General features: G+C 41.2%; 1 protein-coding gene across 1 annotated transcript in view; it reads right to left on the reverse strand.

Annotated features, from left to right (window-relative positions):
* ADAMTS17 (ADAM metallopeptidase with thrombospondin type 1 motif, 17) overlaps positions 1–19,620 on the reverse strand; it is a 158,806-nt gene that overhangs the window by 65,972 nt on the left and 73,214 nt on the right. The window contains exons 8-10 of the mRNA XM_010185394.1: positions 18,688–18,838; positions 4,993–5,094; positions 3,157–3,302 (exon numbers count right to left, since the gene is read on the reverse strand). Coding sequence (XP_010183696.1) covers positions 3,157–3,302; positions 4,993–5,094; positions 18,688–18,838 — 399 coding nt within the window. The remainder of the gene's footprint in view (positions 1–3,156; positions 3,303–4,992; positions 5,095–18,687; positions 18,839–19,620) is intronic.

Raw genomic sequence — 19,620 nt, forward strand, 5'->3', positions numbered from 1 at the left:
ACCCTGGTGATGCTACTGTGCCCATGATCACACCAAATATGCAAGGCAGAGGCGGGCAACCCTCTCATCCCACCCTTTGCTTTGCCCCTTGTCTCAAACACTCTTAACAACAGGGACACAGCAAATATCAGCACATGCCCTCTAAGGTCCTGTTTTCATCAGTTTGAAACTGAAATAACATAGAAGCAGCTGTAATCTGTACCATAAGTAAGGTGTCCAGAAACAAATCTGTGCAGCAGATAACCTCCATCCATGAAAACCAGGCCATTTTACACATTTGTTTTAAAACAACGTGCAGGAAAGACCACTAATCCAACATCAGGATTAAGAACCTGCAAAATCTATTCATTCTTATTTATGATTCCCCAGAGAAGAGGGAAAACTCAAACTCTCAACAACAGCCTTTATTTTCTTTGCAGAACAAAACAAAACACAAACAAAAAATGCAATTAACTAAAAGTCTTAGCCATTCTAACAGATAATTTCTTCAGATACTTGCCAATACTCTCCTGAATTTGTCACATACCATCTCCCCAGCTGTAACCAGCAAAGACAGATAAAGTCATGTTCTTACTTTTCTTTAACAGATGGCTATAAAAAGCAACTCCAGCCAAATTCCAGTTTTAGCAGTATGGCAGTTCATTCCAAAGCTTCTTCCTCACTCCCAGAAGAGCAATGAACATCAGGTTGTATCACTCAGCTAATTAGAAACCAAGGCCCTCACTGTGTGTCATTTATTTGTGTCAGTGGTCTCAGCAAGAGTTGCCCTGCTCATTTACACACTGGCTATGGGAACTGCTGATGAACTGTAAGAGGAACGTTTAATGCTGCATAGAAGAGGTTTATGCCAAATTTCAGCCTAGATCAAATTTTTACAGTAGCTCGATAAATCCCAGAAAAAACTGGTTTTGTGTTTGTTGTTTTTTTTTCCAATGGAAATGCTGATCTCCACTGTAACATCACACAGAGTGACCACAAGAACAGCCTGAACAAACGCCTGCTTGCACTGCTAACACCTCTTCTCTGCCACGGACACGTGCAAGGCAGCAGATGTGCTGAGACTGATGCAGAAATCTTCTGGGAGGATGGTGTCTGCTGCCTTAGACTGGATGAGACAGACACCCAGTCCAGACGACCAGCAGCACGATGCAGGCTTCTTCCCCCATGAACCCTGCACTTACATAAAGACAGATACACCAAGTTTGGTTTCAGCACCGACTCTGGCTACAGCAAAAGAGATGTGAATGACTCCATGTATCTTTGTGTGTACATGCACAGGGGAAAAATCCAACCAAACCACCAAAAAAAAGCAGTCAGAATACCCAAAATGTAACAAAGTGCTCTCTTGAGAGCAGGGTATCAAGATGATGGGCATGGAATAGGACCTACAGCAGAACTACTATTTACTGTGCTCATCAGCAGTTGCTTCACTGCATGTCTGTGCACGCTTCAGCCTTGTGTTCCTTCCACCTCTCCAAATACTGAGGCCAAGACTTTGGGTGTAATTTCTATCAGATTCTGCAAAAGAATCTGATGGGAAAGACCCCTTTAATACCAGGTCCCAAGCCCTGTATGATACAGGCTCTAGCACTGCCTGGGATAACTCAGTATAATTCAAGCTCACCCTGACACAGTGTTTCACCCTGAAATAGTGACTGTGTGAGATCTCCTGACAGACCTCACAGCCATCTCCCACCGTGTTTGTGCCAAGAGAATCCACCTATTAGTGGGATTGAAGAAATCAAAGCCCATTTCTACTACTGTGACCCTTTTACATGACAAGAGGGGACTGGAGAAGGGAGGAGATCTCATTCTGATGGTCTGTTTAAGGCAGGGGTTTTCTTTTCAATCCCACTATACGATGACAGTACACAAGGCAGTACAGCTCAAAAGTCTGCATGTGCAAACTGGCTCATGACACACGGCCTTACATCCAGCTGGAGGCAATGCATGCAGATAGAGGAATTACAGAGAGCAAAAACCAAACCAAACAGTGAACCAACTGGTTTAAAAACACTGATAGGCCCACAGGCTCAAAAGTCAGCTGGTAGGCGTAGAGATTCCAGTTTAAAAAAAATCCCAAGACCAAATATATATATATAAAATAAAAAATAAATCCCTTAGCCAATATTTTTGGACAGTGAATAAACCAGCTGCAGGAGAAGTGAGCTGATGCCAGGAATTTGAAGTAAAAGAAGATCACGTGTGTATCCCCAGCCAAGAATGTATATGAGCAAGAGAATTTTAAAATCAGTGTGCAACCTTGGAGGGAGCATTTCCTGTAATTTAAGGAACGATGATGAATGGATTTAGGTTTGGTCAGCACTGTGGTTAAAGAGACTTTCTGTAGCTGACAGCTGAAAAACCAGCTCTGTCCCTTGTTCAGGAAAACGAGCTGGTAAAAATCAAGTCTGGACATTATAGACATGCAATTGCAGCTCAGTGTTATTTAAGGAGAGGAATAAACAAAAATAATCTTTTCACATGAATACAGCTCAGCAGCAGCCACTGTGTGCCTATTCATCATTTAGGCATGTCTTCAAAGTGTCTGTGTTGCTAGCCAGAATTTCAGCCCCTATTTAAAAAGAAAAGTTCCCTGTGCTTTGTCTGTGGAGAAAACCTTAACATATGAATTAAGTTAGATACACACAACTTGGAGGGCTGCTCTCAAGATTGTGAGCACCCTCATTCATCTCAGAAGTTACGATGCACACAGCCAGAGGTGGTCAGTCAAAAGGTCACCATGGTAACTTGTTCAGGCCTCCCATAAGATGAGGAGACTTCCAGATGTGCCTTAATTGACCTGAGGGATGAAGGATAGCACATGGGAGAGAACATCACTTACATTTCTTCCTGAATCAGAGAAAAATACACGCCCAAGCAGAGAGCGTGGGCTTATTTGTAGTCACTGTGCGGGAGCTGAACAGCACCCACTGCATCATTGCAATGTGCCACTTCCAATGGTAATGCTTCCAACCACCTCCACAGAACCTACCGAGTCACTCCAGGATTTTGACCTGGTCTTTGCTGCTTCAGAACAAGAAATCTCTCATGTCCTCTGCCTGGCTCTGCTGCCCATTTCTTCCCTGCACTCTTGCAGCAAGGATTGTCTAAATGCTACATGCAAAAAGAAATCAGCAAGATGTGAAGACTTACGGGGGATTGTCGCATTTCCGCTGTCTGAATCGCACTCCTGTGCCACACGTCCGGCTGCACATGCTCCACTGGCTCCACATGCTCCAGTCTCCATCGACGTGCTCAGGGATGGGAGTTTTGCTGACACACTCCCCAGCTCGGCACCACTGAAATGCAACGGTGTTAGCACAGGCTGGAAAGAAGCCCCGATCTTGCAAACATTCCTGCACAGGTGGACTTAAAGGGTGTCTGAGAGATTACAACAAGCCCATGTTTAAGTTTCTAGAGATTCAAGGCTTCAGTGAAATGGAGATGGGAGGAGGAGAAAGGGAGGAGGTGAAACAGAAATTTAAGTGTCACCTTCAATGAACCCCTGAAGGGAGTTCTGTCATCAAAAAAATACTCACAGAATTGAGCCCCTCACTTTATAAAGCAGATAATTACCTAAGTGCTAAGACTTAAAGCCACACTCTTGACAGAAAATGAGTCCAAGAAATTATACCCCAAAGCAATGTCTTCCTCAGCAGTATTCCCAGTATGTACAAAATAATTAAGGTACTTTGGACCTAGCTTGGCTAAAGCCCCAAACAACCTTTGATTCTATTAGGTTGTGCTGGCTCCTGACCAAACAGCAAACTTGGCCTACTCCCCTGCTCTGTCCAGGATACAACGCAGTAAGCACTGCTAAGCAGTCTTATGAAAGAATCACCAGGACTCCCATATTTAGAAAAATATATATCTACAAATCTTTTGTCTTGGTTTCCTTGTCTTGCTTCCCAGGATGCAGCTTTTCTCGTAATTGTTTTAGTTGCAAGCAAAGAAAAGGTCTCTAACCTTTGATTTTAGCAACAAACTTTTTAATTTTACTTTTCTTTACCTTCCCAACCTCACAACGTACAAAAATATTAGAATCCAAAAGCAGTAAGTAGGCAGCTGGCAGTTACCAAACCAGCCAAGTTCCTCTGTAGCCTAACAAGTTATCAGCCACACTGGGAGAATCAACCATGTACATTTAGGAACCATATATAACCTACCACAGCCCATCTCAGAGGCTGAACACATTCACTTAAGTCAACTTCCATCAGCACAGCAGGTCAGCTGGGAGGCAGCAGCTGAGTCTCAGTAACTCCCAACCTTACGGCACTGAAGCCAGTTACTGGAATGGTGATTTTCACTGGAGGACAATCCCCTAATCTGGGAGTTTATTGTGTTTCTTGTAACAATTTTCTACATTGACATTGATTCTGGAAAGTCCATATATGCCTTAATCACCTGAGTATATACATAGAGCACAGCAAACGATACTTCAAAAATAACTGAACATCACTGAATCTCAGCACATTTTGAGCTACCTTTAGAAACTCTGAAGGTTTTAAGTAGCCTCTTTTTCTTCTCCCATGTTTCTCCACACCCCAGATATCAGCCTAAAATGCTCACCACGTCTTCTACCTCAAATATACCAAGAACATTACTATCTTACCTTGCACTACGCCTCACTCGTGAAACTTCACTGTGACAGCAATAAGCAGAAGTGCAGGAGTAAGTGCGCTACTACCTGACGTGACTCGCAGGGTGTTCAGTCTGTGCACTCAGCAGAGTGAGGCACAGGGTTTTCCTGCACTGTTTGTATTGCACCTACACCACAAGACCTTGACTACCAAAGGTCTTCAGAGGCTACCAGAATACATGCAACATAAAATCAGAAAGACGTAACCCAATCCAGCTGTTAATTGAGCAGTTTCTACACAGAATCAGTAAAAAATATGGGTTTATCGTAAATACTGAACATCTTGGAAACATTATTCCACAGACAATGCTGGGAAAAACAAAGTGATTGTTACTGAGCATTTTGATTACCTTGTCTGCGCCGCATTCAGTGCCATCCAGAGGGGGGTCCAACTTTGTTTTACAGGATGTATCTCCTTCCACCAGGCACCAGAGCCCAGCACACATCAAATGCTGTAATCACAAAGCAAGGAGGTGCAGTTATTACTTTTGGAGATGTCAGCTATCATTATGGGACACACTGCAAAGTTCAGGCAGTCTTTCTCAAAGTGAATAAAGAGGCATCTAATTGGTTTGGGAGTAATTATTTTTCAAGGATATATTGGCATTAAGTGGTGGGACTGAGAACGTAAAAGAGATTGATGGATGCCATTGTCAGGAACAAAACCCATCCAAAACACAAAGTGAGTTATTAAAATAGATTTCTTCTCACAAGAATAAATCTGGTCCGTTAAAAAAGAATTCTATGTGGGAGGCCGAGATGGGTGCTTTGCAACCACACACCATGCTTAGATGTTCAAGCTGATGAAATGCAGTCAGCCCCACTGGGCCTTATGGTAGCTGTAGGAAAGTTCGCAAAGGTTGGGTGGTGAGAAGTAGCTGCTAGAGACCTAAGTGCTGGAGAAGGTGAAAAGTGACATGAGAGGGCAAGAGCAGCAAGAGGTGCAGCAAGAGGTGCAGCACATTTCGCTACCAGACTTGAAACACATTTTGGGCATCATTAGTCAACGCTGCTGCTCTGCTCAGCCAATCTGCATTGCAGGGATATTAATGCTGACCACAGTTGCGTGATCTGTCAGATCAGTAACGTTCTCAGGATTTGAGAAAAAGAACCAGGAAAGGGGGCCTTTACATCATTAACATTTTCCACAGCATCCACCGTGCTTCGCATTCCATGGAAGTGGATGATTTCAATACAGTGCTACAGATCGGAGTAGCAAAAAAAAGAAATAGAAGAGTTACATTTCTTTCCACTATTGTTCATGTTTCAATGTAATGGTAAAAAGATGAGAGGCCTGACTGAAGTGCCAGCTGGTCTTGTCAAGATTTATTGCACCTCATTAAATAGTTGAGTCAACACGCTTCAATGTTATCGTCCTTTCACGATGTAATGGAAGAGTCTGTGGGAGCATGTGTGTTTTGTGTATATGCATGTTGGTATGTCTATATAAAATGGATCTGTAAGGGAGAGGGAGCAGACGAGAGAAATCCCAGGACCAAGAGTGATGATATAGAACATGCTGAAACAAAATAGTTATCACAGCAGTATCTGCATCCTGTTTTATTGCTACATTTCTTTCCGGAAAGAGGATTTTGCACTATTTAAACCAATAAAAAATTCCCCAAAACTAGAAGCAGGCAGCACAATTCAGCAACATGCGTATTAAGCACAACACAGAAAGTCATCGTCCAACAAGCAAACAACAGCAAATACACCAGGGAAGCCCAAATCAATGAATTTTCAAGACATTTTCCCTGAACTAATAGAGCGTGTGGGAAAATATCAGACTTCAGTAATTTTGACTTAATGACTCTGACTAATTAGTGGTTTACCCACAGCTCTGAAAGCACTTTAGCACCGATTAGCCACCAGGACATCACATACTGTTTTACAGATAGGTACACTGAGGCAGCAGATTTGACAAGCCTGAGATTTTGGAGCTTACTGAGAAATCAATTGTCCCACACCACAACTCCCAAAAATCCCACCTTTCCTGGAGAGCACTAAAATCAAAAAGCACATCAATTAACTGTCCACAAGTGATACAGAAAGAACACTAATCTAGGCAACAGCACTGAAAAAGCTTCATCCCAAATGCCAAACTTTCAGCTCTGGGAAGATGCGTGTGTTCCCAGTTGTAAAGCTACAGCAACACCGCACCTGGTTTAACTCACTGGGACCTAAGGGTGATGATTCTTTCTGTTAAGACTACACATATGAATGATTAAAAACAGTTAAAATATGTTCAAAGCATGTCACAGAGCTAAGTGGAAGGTATCGCGGGAGTTTGTAGCCGCAGTGGCAGGACATGCTACATGTATCTACAGGACACAATTAAACGCAGTCTGTGAACATGATAGACTTGTTAAACTCTCAGTTTCTTTTCCATTACAAATAATTGTATTGATGACTTATAAATGTTGTTACTGTTAAGGCAAGGTCAGGAATTAATTGACAATCTGGACTGTCTCTTCTCCCTTAATGATGGTGGACAGTGATCTTGTGAAAGCACTATCAGCAATGCCAACTTTCTAACTATGGTTAGGAAATACTGATCCGTAAGACAAAGGGAAGCTTCAGAGATGAAGGGTGAGGATAGCATGAATTTTCACTTTTCCAGGCTTCAGCCCCTCTATTACACATAACCACAAAGCTTCAGAGCACAATGCGATGAGAAAACCTCCAGCCTCATCTTTTGAATGACCCAGACAGAAATTTTGCACTGTGGTTCCAGAAGGAAACTGGGAAAAAGGACATCCTGGCTGACCATGTAATGGGATTCACTATACAGGTGAACACCATTGCTAAATATCTGTGCAGTATTATGCAAGACCAGTATTTGTCATGCTTCAGCTTCAAGTCCCGGGATCATAAGCTGCACATAAATTAGTCAGGGTTAATTTCTCCTCTCTGATGTAAAACTGGGAGGAAGAAGGGGGGTGGGAGAAAGAGAAAGTCATAAAAATGAAGCAGCTTTTTGTACAATTTTTGGTTGCCAACCAGAATTCCTCCATAGCCCACAAGAACGTGGAAGGTGATAGAGCCAGCTAAAATGCTCGGGTATGAGCGGTGGCCTGGGGGAAGCAATGGGCACAGATAACCCCAAACTGGTGTGTCTGTGCCAGCAGAATTACAGAACCGAGCCCAGAATATTCACATATCTATGTGTATGTGTGTCTGTATGTGTATATATATAATGTATATGTTTGTGCATATATATACACATGTATACACACCAACATATTTATAGAGAGATAAATAAAGGAAAAATCTCTTTCAGCAACACCAACCCCATCTTTGAGGTACGGAAAACATAGGATTTTTATAGTATCCCTGTGTTTGATTCCGAACGCTAAATGCAAAGCATATTTCAGGAAACAGTTACAGAAAAATCTGGTAACTGCGCTTCAGCCCTGTGTTCTGGTGCCATACCACTACAAAGCTCAAATGCTCATTAGCGCAGTTACCCCTGTATTTAATACAGCATTCAGATACCCCAGCAAAGATTAAACCATCAGCTTTGGTATTGTACGTTCCCAAGATGTTTTATCATGTTAATAGCTCATTTCAAAAGAGATCGTATATCCGCCTCAGCTACAATAGAAACCCAAACAAAAATCCCCATTAAACAGTCCTATGGCTAACCAGTCACAGTGACTGACTTTTTAATAGTTAAAAAGCCAGCTTTGTGGAGAAATATCAAAGTGAGAAATGGCAGGACTTGAAAGGAAGTTGCTTGCATATGAGTGGCAGTTCAGCTTACACTCATACAGAAGAAGCTATCAAAAGAGCTGTATTTCTGCTAATTGTAAATTCAGGAACCAGCTTTTAGAAGGCAGGTCTGTGCCTGCAAAGCCTTCCCCACAGCATTCAAAAAGTGCCAGTTAGGATTTTCCAACAATACATATTTTTCACTGGAAAAATATTGATTTGTTGAAACTGTCTGTGGGGAAAGGTCCTCTTTGGAGCAGCTCCCAGCTTGAAGCATTTCTAAGAGCAAAATAAAATGTAAAAAAGTGAGATGGTTGTTGAAAAGTAGTATCTCAATAAAAATTTAAATTGCCTTTTTTAAAAAAATAGAAATGTTTGTTCAACTGAACCCTTAAGGAATTTGTACAGACCGAAAATAAAATTTAAAAATTGAAATAAAAAAGGAGTTTTTATAAAGGTGCAAATTTGAGACTCTCAGAAATGCCTGGAAGATAGGAAAACCTGTCTGCACAGCTGTTAGAAACCAGTCCTGAGAGAGGTCACAGTCCGGAAACATCCAAGCCAGGAGATATCTGTTGGGCAGGTGAACAACGCTTCCGATTACAGGTATTATCATGGCATCTATCTGAGAAAGGGGCCTTACTGTGCCAGGTGTTTTCTCTTCCTCAAAGAACTTGCAATCTAAACAGCCTCCTGCAAGCTTGGAGATAAAGGAAGCTTTATTCCTCTGTTATAGGTGGGAAGATAAGGAACGGAAAGGAATTAAATACCTTGCTGAAAGCCTGTTGGGAGCCAAGCAGAAACACAGCTCAGAGCTCTGCAGTCCCCTGCTCAGTGTCACAGCCACAGGCTCACACCGCCTGCTCTGGCTCGACTTCAGGGTAAAACCAGAAACAGCTCCTGGGATGCTCCCAGGAACATGTCTGGCTCTGGGCCTTCCCACCCTTCACAGCTTTTATACCTTTTTCATAAGCCATACTGTTTCTGAAGATGGTGTTTACCTTACATGTAACTCCATCCCAGCGCAGACTCGCAGGTGTGAAGCGCTACGGCCGCTCACGTGTGGTTCTAGGGAAATAATCTATTTTAGGGTCTTTAACTCAGGGCTGCAGCTGGAAATGAGGAGAAGCCAGAATTAATTCAGCCAGCTCTTTGCCCACAGGCAGTAAGTCGACAGGCTGCTGGTTTCTGGGTTAGATAATGCATCACCGCTGTTACTAAAATCACCGTGATTCTGCCCAATGACCTCATATGGTCCCAGTGAGAAGAAAGGGCTCACAATTTCCCTGTCTCAAAGCCTCAGGTTATTACTTACAAGGGGAAACTTCAAAATCTGCAAAGCATAAAGAGAATCCAAGGAATGAAGATGTCCTTCCCACCAGGGAACAACTCTACAGAAGCTTGTTCATTCCCTACGCATTCACTTCCTCACCTTGGATTCATTCAAAAAAAGAAACACTTATTTCTCCTGAGAATGAATTTGTTCCTGCTGCCTATTGCCCACTGGAAAGAGGAACCTCTTATTTCTAGCAGCAGAATTAAATCACCGTGAAATTTTGCTGTCAAAACGAGAGCATTATGAAGAAGGACTTAGAAAGAGTAAATATCCTTAAGGAAGAGGAGCAAGAGACCACATAACACACAGGCATGCTTCTAAATAGGCTGGCTTTCAGTGAAGGATCAGATCTCCTTTATTTTGCCAAGGTTTTGGCTTGGCATGTAGCTAACCATGAGAGAAAACATGCTTATGAACAGAATCCTAATTAACACCTATTAAGAACAATAAACACAATTTTCACTCGCTTTCCTGTTCAAAACACTAAGTATGCGTTCTCAAAGCCTCACAGTGTGCTTCTGAGGAGGAATTCTTTACCCAACAAGGTGAGAAAAACAACGCCCGCAATTTCTACACTGTCACTGTCTTTAATTTTGAGTGCACAACCAAGTGACAATCTGCAATGGACCCCAAGGGAGGACGGCACCGCTGTCTGCCACTGCTACCAGATGGAGCTTCTTGCTGTGGAAAACTGGATGAAAAGTGGTCAAAATCAGAATCCTGTAACACTGGGAGGCATTTCTGAAAAGGAGCCACAAGGACTATCCTAGAATATTCAGGCAATGGTTGATATCCACTAACATCTCATTTTAACAAAACTGGGCAACAATCCCACAAATTCTTGATGTGCAATTTTATTTGTTAAGGACAAAGAATGGATCTCTTCACTGTTTGACTGGAAGTGTCTCAGCCTGTATTATAAAAAATCAACATACAATCTTCTTAGATGCAGCTAGAAAAGGTTTCTTAAAAAACATTTCCCTATTTTCACTACCTGGTGATCACCTTTGTTTGCTCAGAACATACAGAAACACATGTGCACATTATGCTTGTTAGATTTCCCTTTATATAAGTTCTTTCATTAATGTAGCTCCATTAACTCTCTGAATGGCCTTTTTATCAATACTTGTGTGAGTGGAAAGTCACCAAGAGCAGACACAAGTATATAAAATCAAAAAGATTTCTTTAACTCTTGTGGAAATGGCCCTTGACAGTTAAAGAACTCTTAAGGAAATGGTTCTTGAGAGTTAACTGCTTTCCCGTGCTACTCTTTTCCTTGTAGAACAGTACAAAAAATTTAACACAGTCATTTCCGAAATTTGTTCATGTTCTGTATCAAACAAAACAAACTGAACCCAGCAAACACGAAGGATGTCACGCTGGGTTTGGTTCTCTGAGCTAGCTGGTTTGATATGCATTACTCCAACTACCGACACATGGATCCCATATGAAACGTACCCTTATATATGTGGAGTGATACCAAGAGCTTTTCTAATCTACAATTAAAACATGAGAATGTTTCCCCTTCGTCTTTCAGGGAGAAAGACAAAATATGTCAGCTGCCACAACAGTAACTTACCATGACGTGCTGCTCACCACAGACAGATTTGGATGTCTAAGGTCTGAATGAAAATCACTGGTTACAATCTTCAGCCAGCCTTTCTGACAACAGATGAAAGCCAAAGGATTAGAAAAATCCAGAGCTCTCATGTTTAACAATCTAAGCACAAGCAAAACCAGGCTATTCAAGAGCTGCCCAAAACACACTTACAGACAGGAGGATGAGCCCTGACCTCTCTAGAGCGGATGCAGCGGGGATCGTTTGCCAAATGTGCCATCATTTCTCAGAGCAAAACCACTCCTAGGGCTCTATGAAGGGCTCTGCAGGATGGTTGGTGAGACAAAGTAATGTAAAAATTCTCCTTTTGGGAGGGTTTGGCCTACCACAAGTTCTTCACCCTTTCCTGTGAGGAAGTTAAATTAGAATTAATTACTTTTACACTGGAAATGTGCAATGAAGTATCTGGAAAATGTTCCAATCTGGGGAGATACAAGAAACCGGTATTTTGAGAAGTGAAGCGTGGTTTGGGATGCCTGACTGGAAATACTGCAACCTTTCAATGCTGGTAGAAAACCACACAGTTTCCCTGAGACTCAAAATCAGATGCTAAAAAATGAACACATTCAAACCCATTACTTCAATTAAAAAATCAGGCCATGACTGAACCTCTTGAACATGTGTCAGGATGAAAGAAAAACTGACCAAAGCAGCAGTGGCAGGGACACTGCACTAAGATGCACATGTGAAGGGCTAGCAACGAAGCTGGTCACAAAGAGCTCAATAAATGAGCATGGATCCTGTCAGACAAGCAGTGGAAGAGGTCCCACACTGCCAGAGGAGGCACAACTGAGTAGAAACCCTTGGGAAGCAAAGGGAAGCAAACAATGAAACAGAAAAACACCATCTCTAGTTTTAGCAATTTCTGGTGCTCTCAGCACAAACTAAATGCCTTCTCCGCTGTCTAAAGTATTTCTTTGCAAAGCACCACTTCTGTTTCATTTTTTCATGTTCCTGGAATTAAATTAATAATGAAAAGAAAAAGATTGGAAAGTTAGCATTAATGAGACCACAAATTAATTTTATGGCAAAGCAGCCTATGCTAAATACTCATCTTTTTGATGCCTCTAAGGCATTCATGAAACTGGCTCCTGTGGGCTTATGATTCATAGACACGTAGAAATTCAAGTAGAAAAAGATAAGCTTTATCCACTTTCCTTCCAACACAAAATTCTTTCTCACTCAATGTGCTTTCCAGCTTTTCTGAGCCTGGTTTTCAGTACCTTACATGACAGAACACAATCGAACATGTCACATCAGCTGAAGAAATCATGCAGGTATCCTTACATGGTCAAACCTGGAGGAGGTAGAGACATGTGATACAAGGCACTGGAACAGAGCCACTCCTTTGAATTAAACGTTAGAAACTCTGTACTATGACTTATCACCAATTCCTGCCTCAGTATGCTGAAAAGAGCCACAGCTAATCAACTATGTTGCAACCACAGCAGCTATATTAGCATGGCATTGTACATACCACGTGTTAAGTGCTGCTCTGCTGTTCAGAGTAGACATATCCCAACAAGAAAAGGCTTATGAGTTCACAGTATTATGTGTAATTTAGCTCAGGAGAAGGTATCTGGCCAAGATGAAGGTAGGGCAAGAGCTTCATGCAAGTTTCGTAATCAACCTGATCACCCCCATCTAATATTGTGTTCGCAACTCAGAGCCTAAAATTCTGACCTTGCACTTTGCAACATCCACCTCGTATTGACTTCACTGAGAGTAATGTTCACTCAATAACTCCCAGTCAGCTCCTCAGGCCTTAACACCTGATTGTAGGATACACAAAGTATTGATATTTTAAACCACAGGCAGCATTGTCCATTTAAAAACAAAGCAAGACAAAAAAACCCTGGTGAATGAAAAGAATGAAATCATGGATTGTGTCTCCTGGCCATGGGAAAAAGAGAAGAAAGCGACAGTAAAATAAATATAGATATGTACACACACTGTTCAGACATGGTTCTGGAGATTATGGGAGTTTTCTCTTGAAGTGTTTTGCAGATGGGAAGTTCCCAGAAGGCCGACGGCAGAGGTCTGAATGCCCTTCAAGCTTGTTCTACACTATTTTCAGGCTGATACTCAATCGTAGTTTGGCTAATTTTGTTAAGTTCAAACTTCAGCTGTAGGTGCCACATCACAAGGCTCCACTAATTCTTTCTCCCTCCCCTTGTGTCTTAATAAGAAACGTAGGATTGCCAGGCTCAAGTGCTTGATTGTTAATAGGCACTCGGTATGATTTTTAAGAGTTTATTATTTTTATATTCTTAAATTTCCACATTGTACTTTTATAATTTTATTTTGGTTCCCCTCTCTCTTTTTATTTTTCTTTAAACCACTGCACCAGAATGTGTTTTGACCATCTTCCAAACTGAAACACGTACAAAAATTTCTGAAGCATTCCAATAATTGTAAACTGGGCTGTGCTGCCCAGGCAGGAACTCTGCTTCTCTCGCTTTCTTTCTCTCTCTTAAACAAAAAGTATTTCCACTGAAAATAAAGAGAAAAAGGTCTTTTTGCAACATACAGAAGCAGTGAAATAGGACACTTCAGTTTCATATGAAACAGGCAATGTGAAAATAGTCTGAATTTTAACAACCTACATTAGGAAAACTATAAAATATACTATGGCAATTAAGTAAATTGTTACCTTTACTTCTAAAAAAGAAAATCCTCATTTTATTTTAGAGTTGCCAGACTTCTATCCTGCAAGCCTCAAGAAAACCAAACCCATCCTCTTCCAGATTTATTATTATATCTACACAGAAACTTAAGTGTGTAATGGAAAATTATGCAGACAAAGTCTCTGGTTGTACAGAAAATGACAATGCAACCTATTATTTTCAGGATAAATCAGCTCTGAATCGAATTACCATGTTCTTGTAAATATTCTATACATTACTGAATAATAGGGCTCACTATCAACGCCTGGATCTTGCCAATGACCCTGCAAAGAAAAAACAGAGGTCCATTGATTCCCATGCATGGAGTGCAAGAGTCCACTTCGCCAGTGTCATTGCAAGATCAAGACCACAGAGAGACCCACAATTGCTTAGTTATATTCACCACCATATCATCAAATATGAAAACTGAAGGAAAATGTGAAAATCTGCTTGATTATTACTTTGGTTTTTTGTTCTTCTCCTATTTCACTTTAGCCCAGAAATCTACCAGTCTCCTTTGGCTTACAATGAACTTTGCCCTCTTGTCCTGTGCTGCTGCTCCATAAGTTGCAGATACTGGGAAATATATTTGTTCAAAACCAACTCGAACTTAGGAAAAAACAGTAGAGCCAATTCTAGCTGCTGTAATTTTTTAAAAACAGTATCATATCAAAATTCCCATTCCCAGTTGCATCTGAGTTGACAGTGTCCCTTTTTCAGAGAAAAAAATCTCTTTGTAGCAATGCTAATCTCTTTCCACATGTCATTTTAGCCTAAGCACGATTTTGACTCAAAACAATACTGAAAGATAATGGTTATGTAAAAACCCGCAAAAATGTGTTAATAATAAATAAGCCAAAAGGCACATAAAACAAAAAGCCAAACACTGGATACAAGAGATAGAAATCACATTTTTTCCATAAATATAATTTCAGTGCAAAAGCCTCTGTTCGTAAGCATGCCAGTCTGAAAACAAACCCAGTGTTCTGATTAAACACACAGAGTGTTCTCATGTGAGGTAACGAACAACGGGTTTTTATGCATTTCTGGTGTAGAGGCACCACCTCTGTTCCATGAGAGGTTCAGCATCAACTGTCGGTGCTATTCCTCTCCCTGACTGTGCTGGTAACTGATGGGGACAGCAAAGAGTTAAAGTCTGTTAAAGTTGAAGAAGTAAAGCATAGAGGTCAAATGAATTCACAACACTTGTTTCATGGCACAGTGTGGGTCTGAAGAATGGAGGTCAGGCAGGTTGAATTTCCTTTAATCTGCACAACCTAGCACCTTAGCCCTGGACCCACGTCAATATTTAGCAACTGTAACTCAGATATGAAGGGGGAGCTACTGAAGGGTCTTGAGATATCCATAATATGTGCGATCATCTCACCTGAGAACTGCCCAACTTCTATTTCCTTATTCAGATCCTCAGATCAAAACTAATTCTTCCACAGAGCCATGAAACCATCGACTTTCCTGATGATGAACAAGGACTCACCTATCTAATATTCAGGTTAAACTTAATCCAAAACCAGCCACCTGGATGTTTCTCAAACTGGTAACATCATGAGCAGAGCATGCACCAAAATGGACTTGCATCCCCTCAAGGGGCTGGCAGGTACTCTTGACATTGATTATTCATACAGTATTATAATAGAAGAGACGCGTTTCAAATAGACAAATTGATTGTTCTCTGCCTAATAAGTGTCCAGCCTAAAAGCCCGATTCTACAGCTTTTTAAACAGCTTGACATGCACTGGTAGAGCTTACCTAGCATTGATGTCACAGAACCAGATCCTCAATTCTACATCTTGGAGGTCACAGAATACAACAATAGGCTATGATTAAGCTGACTATCACATACTCATGCCATTAATTAGTTCACTTTTAAAAATTTTTAGTATATTAAAATGTAGATGCAGTGTCCAAGCAAATTAAAAAGCAACATCAAGAAGAGTAGTGTATGTAAAGCTGAGCCTACCTCCTATGTTTTCATTTTTATTCTGCAAATTTGGAGCAGAACAGTTGCAGCCTAGCTGGTTTGGCAAACGTAATTCTGAGGGCTACTATTTTGTACTCGGGCATCTAAGTTATCATGGAAAACAAACATGGAAGAAGAATTTTGGACAGGTAATCTGAAATATCCTGATAAGGTTGAATATCCATGGCTTAACTAGATAGTTGGACCAGCGTCTGAGGCCCAGCCACTGCCAAGCATTTAGGCACCCGACTCTCTGAAGGCACAGGAGATTACATTCCTTTGAAAATCTGGGCCTTGATGCCTTTAAGGAATACTGCACAGAAAGTTTCTGCAGTTTCTCAAAAATGTCAACATTTTGGATTCATCTAATCTCTGAAATTTGTTCTACAACCAGATGTATGGCATTTTTGACTACAGGTTCTCTACTTTGCCTGATACAATTATGTAGCTCAACTATCTCCAAGGAAATGTTATAATGTAACTCTTTTATTAATAAGAGAACAGGCAGTGGATATATGTAATCATAAAACGTTTGAGGAGGCTCATTTCCTGAAGTTTATTTCCTTTTTGTAACAAATATTTACTGTCAAATGTTTATTACTTTTACATTTGGATTTTTTTAATACTTTATTGAATTAAAAATACCACATTACCATTGGCTAAAAGAGGAGACAGCTATATTTGCCAGTAATTTCTACAGCTAATGCCAGTGACTGGTGCCAATTTTTTTTTTGGTTCATATTTTCGTAGACAGCTTTGAGACTTACGATACAAGCGTTCTGCAGATGAGGCATGAGAAACATGAAGGTGAAAAGAACATAAACTTTGAAGGTTTAAAAATTAAAGCTGATGATTTCCTCTAGAGAATTTCCTTTCAGTGCCTTCACATGCCAATTCAGAGTAGCATAACGGGATGCAAATATTTACTTAAATTGATGGCATACGACTTAATTGATCTAAAGCTTCACAGTGTGAATGCTAACTCTTAAGACATATCTGTAAAAGAAAAACAATTCTAAATAAGGGATTGCAGAGGCGTTTTTAAACTGCTGAAGTTCTACAAGGCTTTTAAATAGAAAGTACTAAAGTCCTTACAAAATATGCTTTGCTTTGGGAGATACTAAAGGAGTAAGGGAGGAAAAGAGCACAGTTTTCACAGTGTTCTAAAGATGTCAAATAATAAGACTGGTGGAAAATCTTGGGAGACACAAACACCTGCTGTCTGTGGCTTACAGAGAAGAACAGCGCCTGTTGGCTTGCTATTCTGGCAAGCAACTTGTCCCTGAAGCAATTCCAGACTGGACATGCAATTTTTGCATGAGAAACGCTGACCACCTACCAGTAGGCTGACATTCTCATTAGGCACTGGACTATCCAGAAACAGAACGGTTTTTATCGCAACAAGGGAAATAGCAAATATCTCTTCCAACAGCAGTCGAGGTGGGTGACACCCACACAAGTGGAAGAACTTGAATCATCCTGAGTAGATCTGGGGTTTTCTTTACAGACCTATATTCTAATAATTTGCTTCCAGTACAGTAGTCCTGGTGGTCTGCATTTTCTTGATGGAACTGGAAAATACAACCTATCCAGATTCTTTTCTTATTGTTTTATATTAGCTGGTTTCCAAATCCAAAATAAATAAACCAGCAAATGTGAAACTAAGAGCACGTTCCCAGGACTTGCACGTGTTCAACAGTTTTAGTAATTTGGCACTTAGAAAGTTCAGTTCTCGCTGATGATTGTTTTCTTTATTAACACTGATTTAAGAACACAAGATTGTTCAGAATGGGAATAAGGGGCAACTAAAAAGTCCAAACGGCTGGTTAATGGCAGCAAGAAACCTGCCTGCTCCGTGCCTGTCTATGTAGGACAGAATGTGACAGCTGGTGCAGGTGACAGGACACAGCGCTTCATGACTTTATTCTGGATATCTGAGGCCACACTGGAAGTAAGCATTTCTCCAGTCTCTATCTAAAGCGGGATGCAGACAAGCTCTGGTCAGAATGAAGACATGTAATTATGTGCAAGACCTTAGGAAAAGTTTAGCTGTCTAAATTCCAGAGGACAAGCCAGACAGCCTCATCTTAAATGTGACCTATTGCTAGAGACACCCAAAAATCAGTGTTTCCCTTTTGCCAACCTACCACGTGTTGCACCCAAATCCTGACTAAACATCATGTTGCTTAGAAAATACACAGGAAGGGGCCTCATTCTGCGCAAATCTCTAAATGGCCTCATCAAACAAGCAATCATCAAAGTTCTCTTGGCACAGAGTTAAAGTCAGGGCCTGAGAACATTCTAAGAGCCTGAAGGTGAGGTCTACTGAAAGATCCAGATCTAAGCTGAGTCTGCAGAAGTAGGCAAGCACTCCTGCAAGAAGCAACTTCCACCTCAGCTGAACATCCAGCAAAACAACCTCTGCTGAGTACTTCAGCAAAACAGCGTCAAAAGGGAACTGTCACTAAATTAAGACTTAGTACAAACAAAGTTTTCTGGGTTTGCTTTAGGAGACTGACAAAACCAACAGAGGGAAGGGAGGAGGACTGCAGAAGTATGTGCTGTTGACGTGAAGGTCAGTGGGAGTTTGGCTACTGATTTTATGTCAGTGCCGAACATGCTGAAAATCCAATTAAGTAGCTGTGAGGAAAGCGCAGCCTCCTTTTCTTCCCCAGTGCTTGACAGCTTTATTTCTACTTCCTACCTTGTTTCCAGGCACACTCCATGAGCTCTTACCTCCATATTCTTACAGAACGTAGCATTGGTCCCAAAAAGTATCTGGCACTGTTCATCGGCGCTGTAGTGCATCCCAGGGAGCTTGTGAGGGAGCCGCACCGCGTATTGGCTTCGAGGGTCTGTTACCAGCAAACAGGTGCTGACCTTGGACCTGTGGAGTGTAAGAATTAAATATGCCTTTAAGGGAAAGCACCTTTGAACTGGAGTGCAAGATCGCTGCTGTAGAGAAGCTCTTGTCCTCTCTTTAACAGGGAATGTGCTGATCTCATGTGAAACAGTGGTGAATTTTCCCAGTATATATCTGGAAGTCTTTTAAATCATTGAAAACCATGGATAGAAAGGTCCTTGGGAACTCATCCCTGGCCCCAGGCCTCGAGGCGGAATCGAGTGTATTAACATTATTCTGAGTTAAAATTTTGTCTGAACTATTCCTAAAAATCTGATGAAGACTCAGTTCTGTCCCCAGGCTATCTAGTCCAAAGCTTCACAAACCTTACAATGACAGCTAGAAAGGCTTCCATCATGTCTCACCTGAATTCCCATAGCTGAATGTTAAGCCCTTGACTTCTTTTCCATCACAGACATAAAGATTTTCCCCTTTTTCTTCAAAACTGTAATCTCACTTTGTCATCTCCCCTCTATCGCTCTTCCCCAGCGATCAGTGAGTTCAGACGCAATTTCTTTTTCACTTTCATGCCTTGAATGTAACAGTAGATTTCCCATTTACTTTCATTACTTTCTCTCCCATTTTTAATCCCCAGAATGGGGAATTTCCCACACTGAGCCCATTTCTAGGAACAAAAGCACTGGCCACTGTGGCAGATTCTGTTTGTCAGAGAGCTGCACTGTAGGTCGAAGACCACAAGTAGAGACTTCAGACAATTCCAATGATTGCTATAGTTCATGAGAGTTAACAAGGAGCAGGAGGATTTC

Source organism: Mesitornis unicolor, unplaced genomic scaffold (genome assembly GCF_000695765.1).
Source record: "Mesitornis unicolor isolate BGI_N332 unplaced genomic scaffold, ASM69576v1 scaffold2445, whole genome shotgun sequence".
Lineage (NCBI taxonomy): Eukaryota > Metazoa > Chordata > Aves > Mesitornithiformes > Mesitornithidae > Mesitornis > Mesitornis unicolor.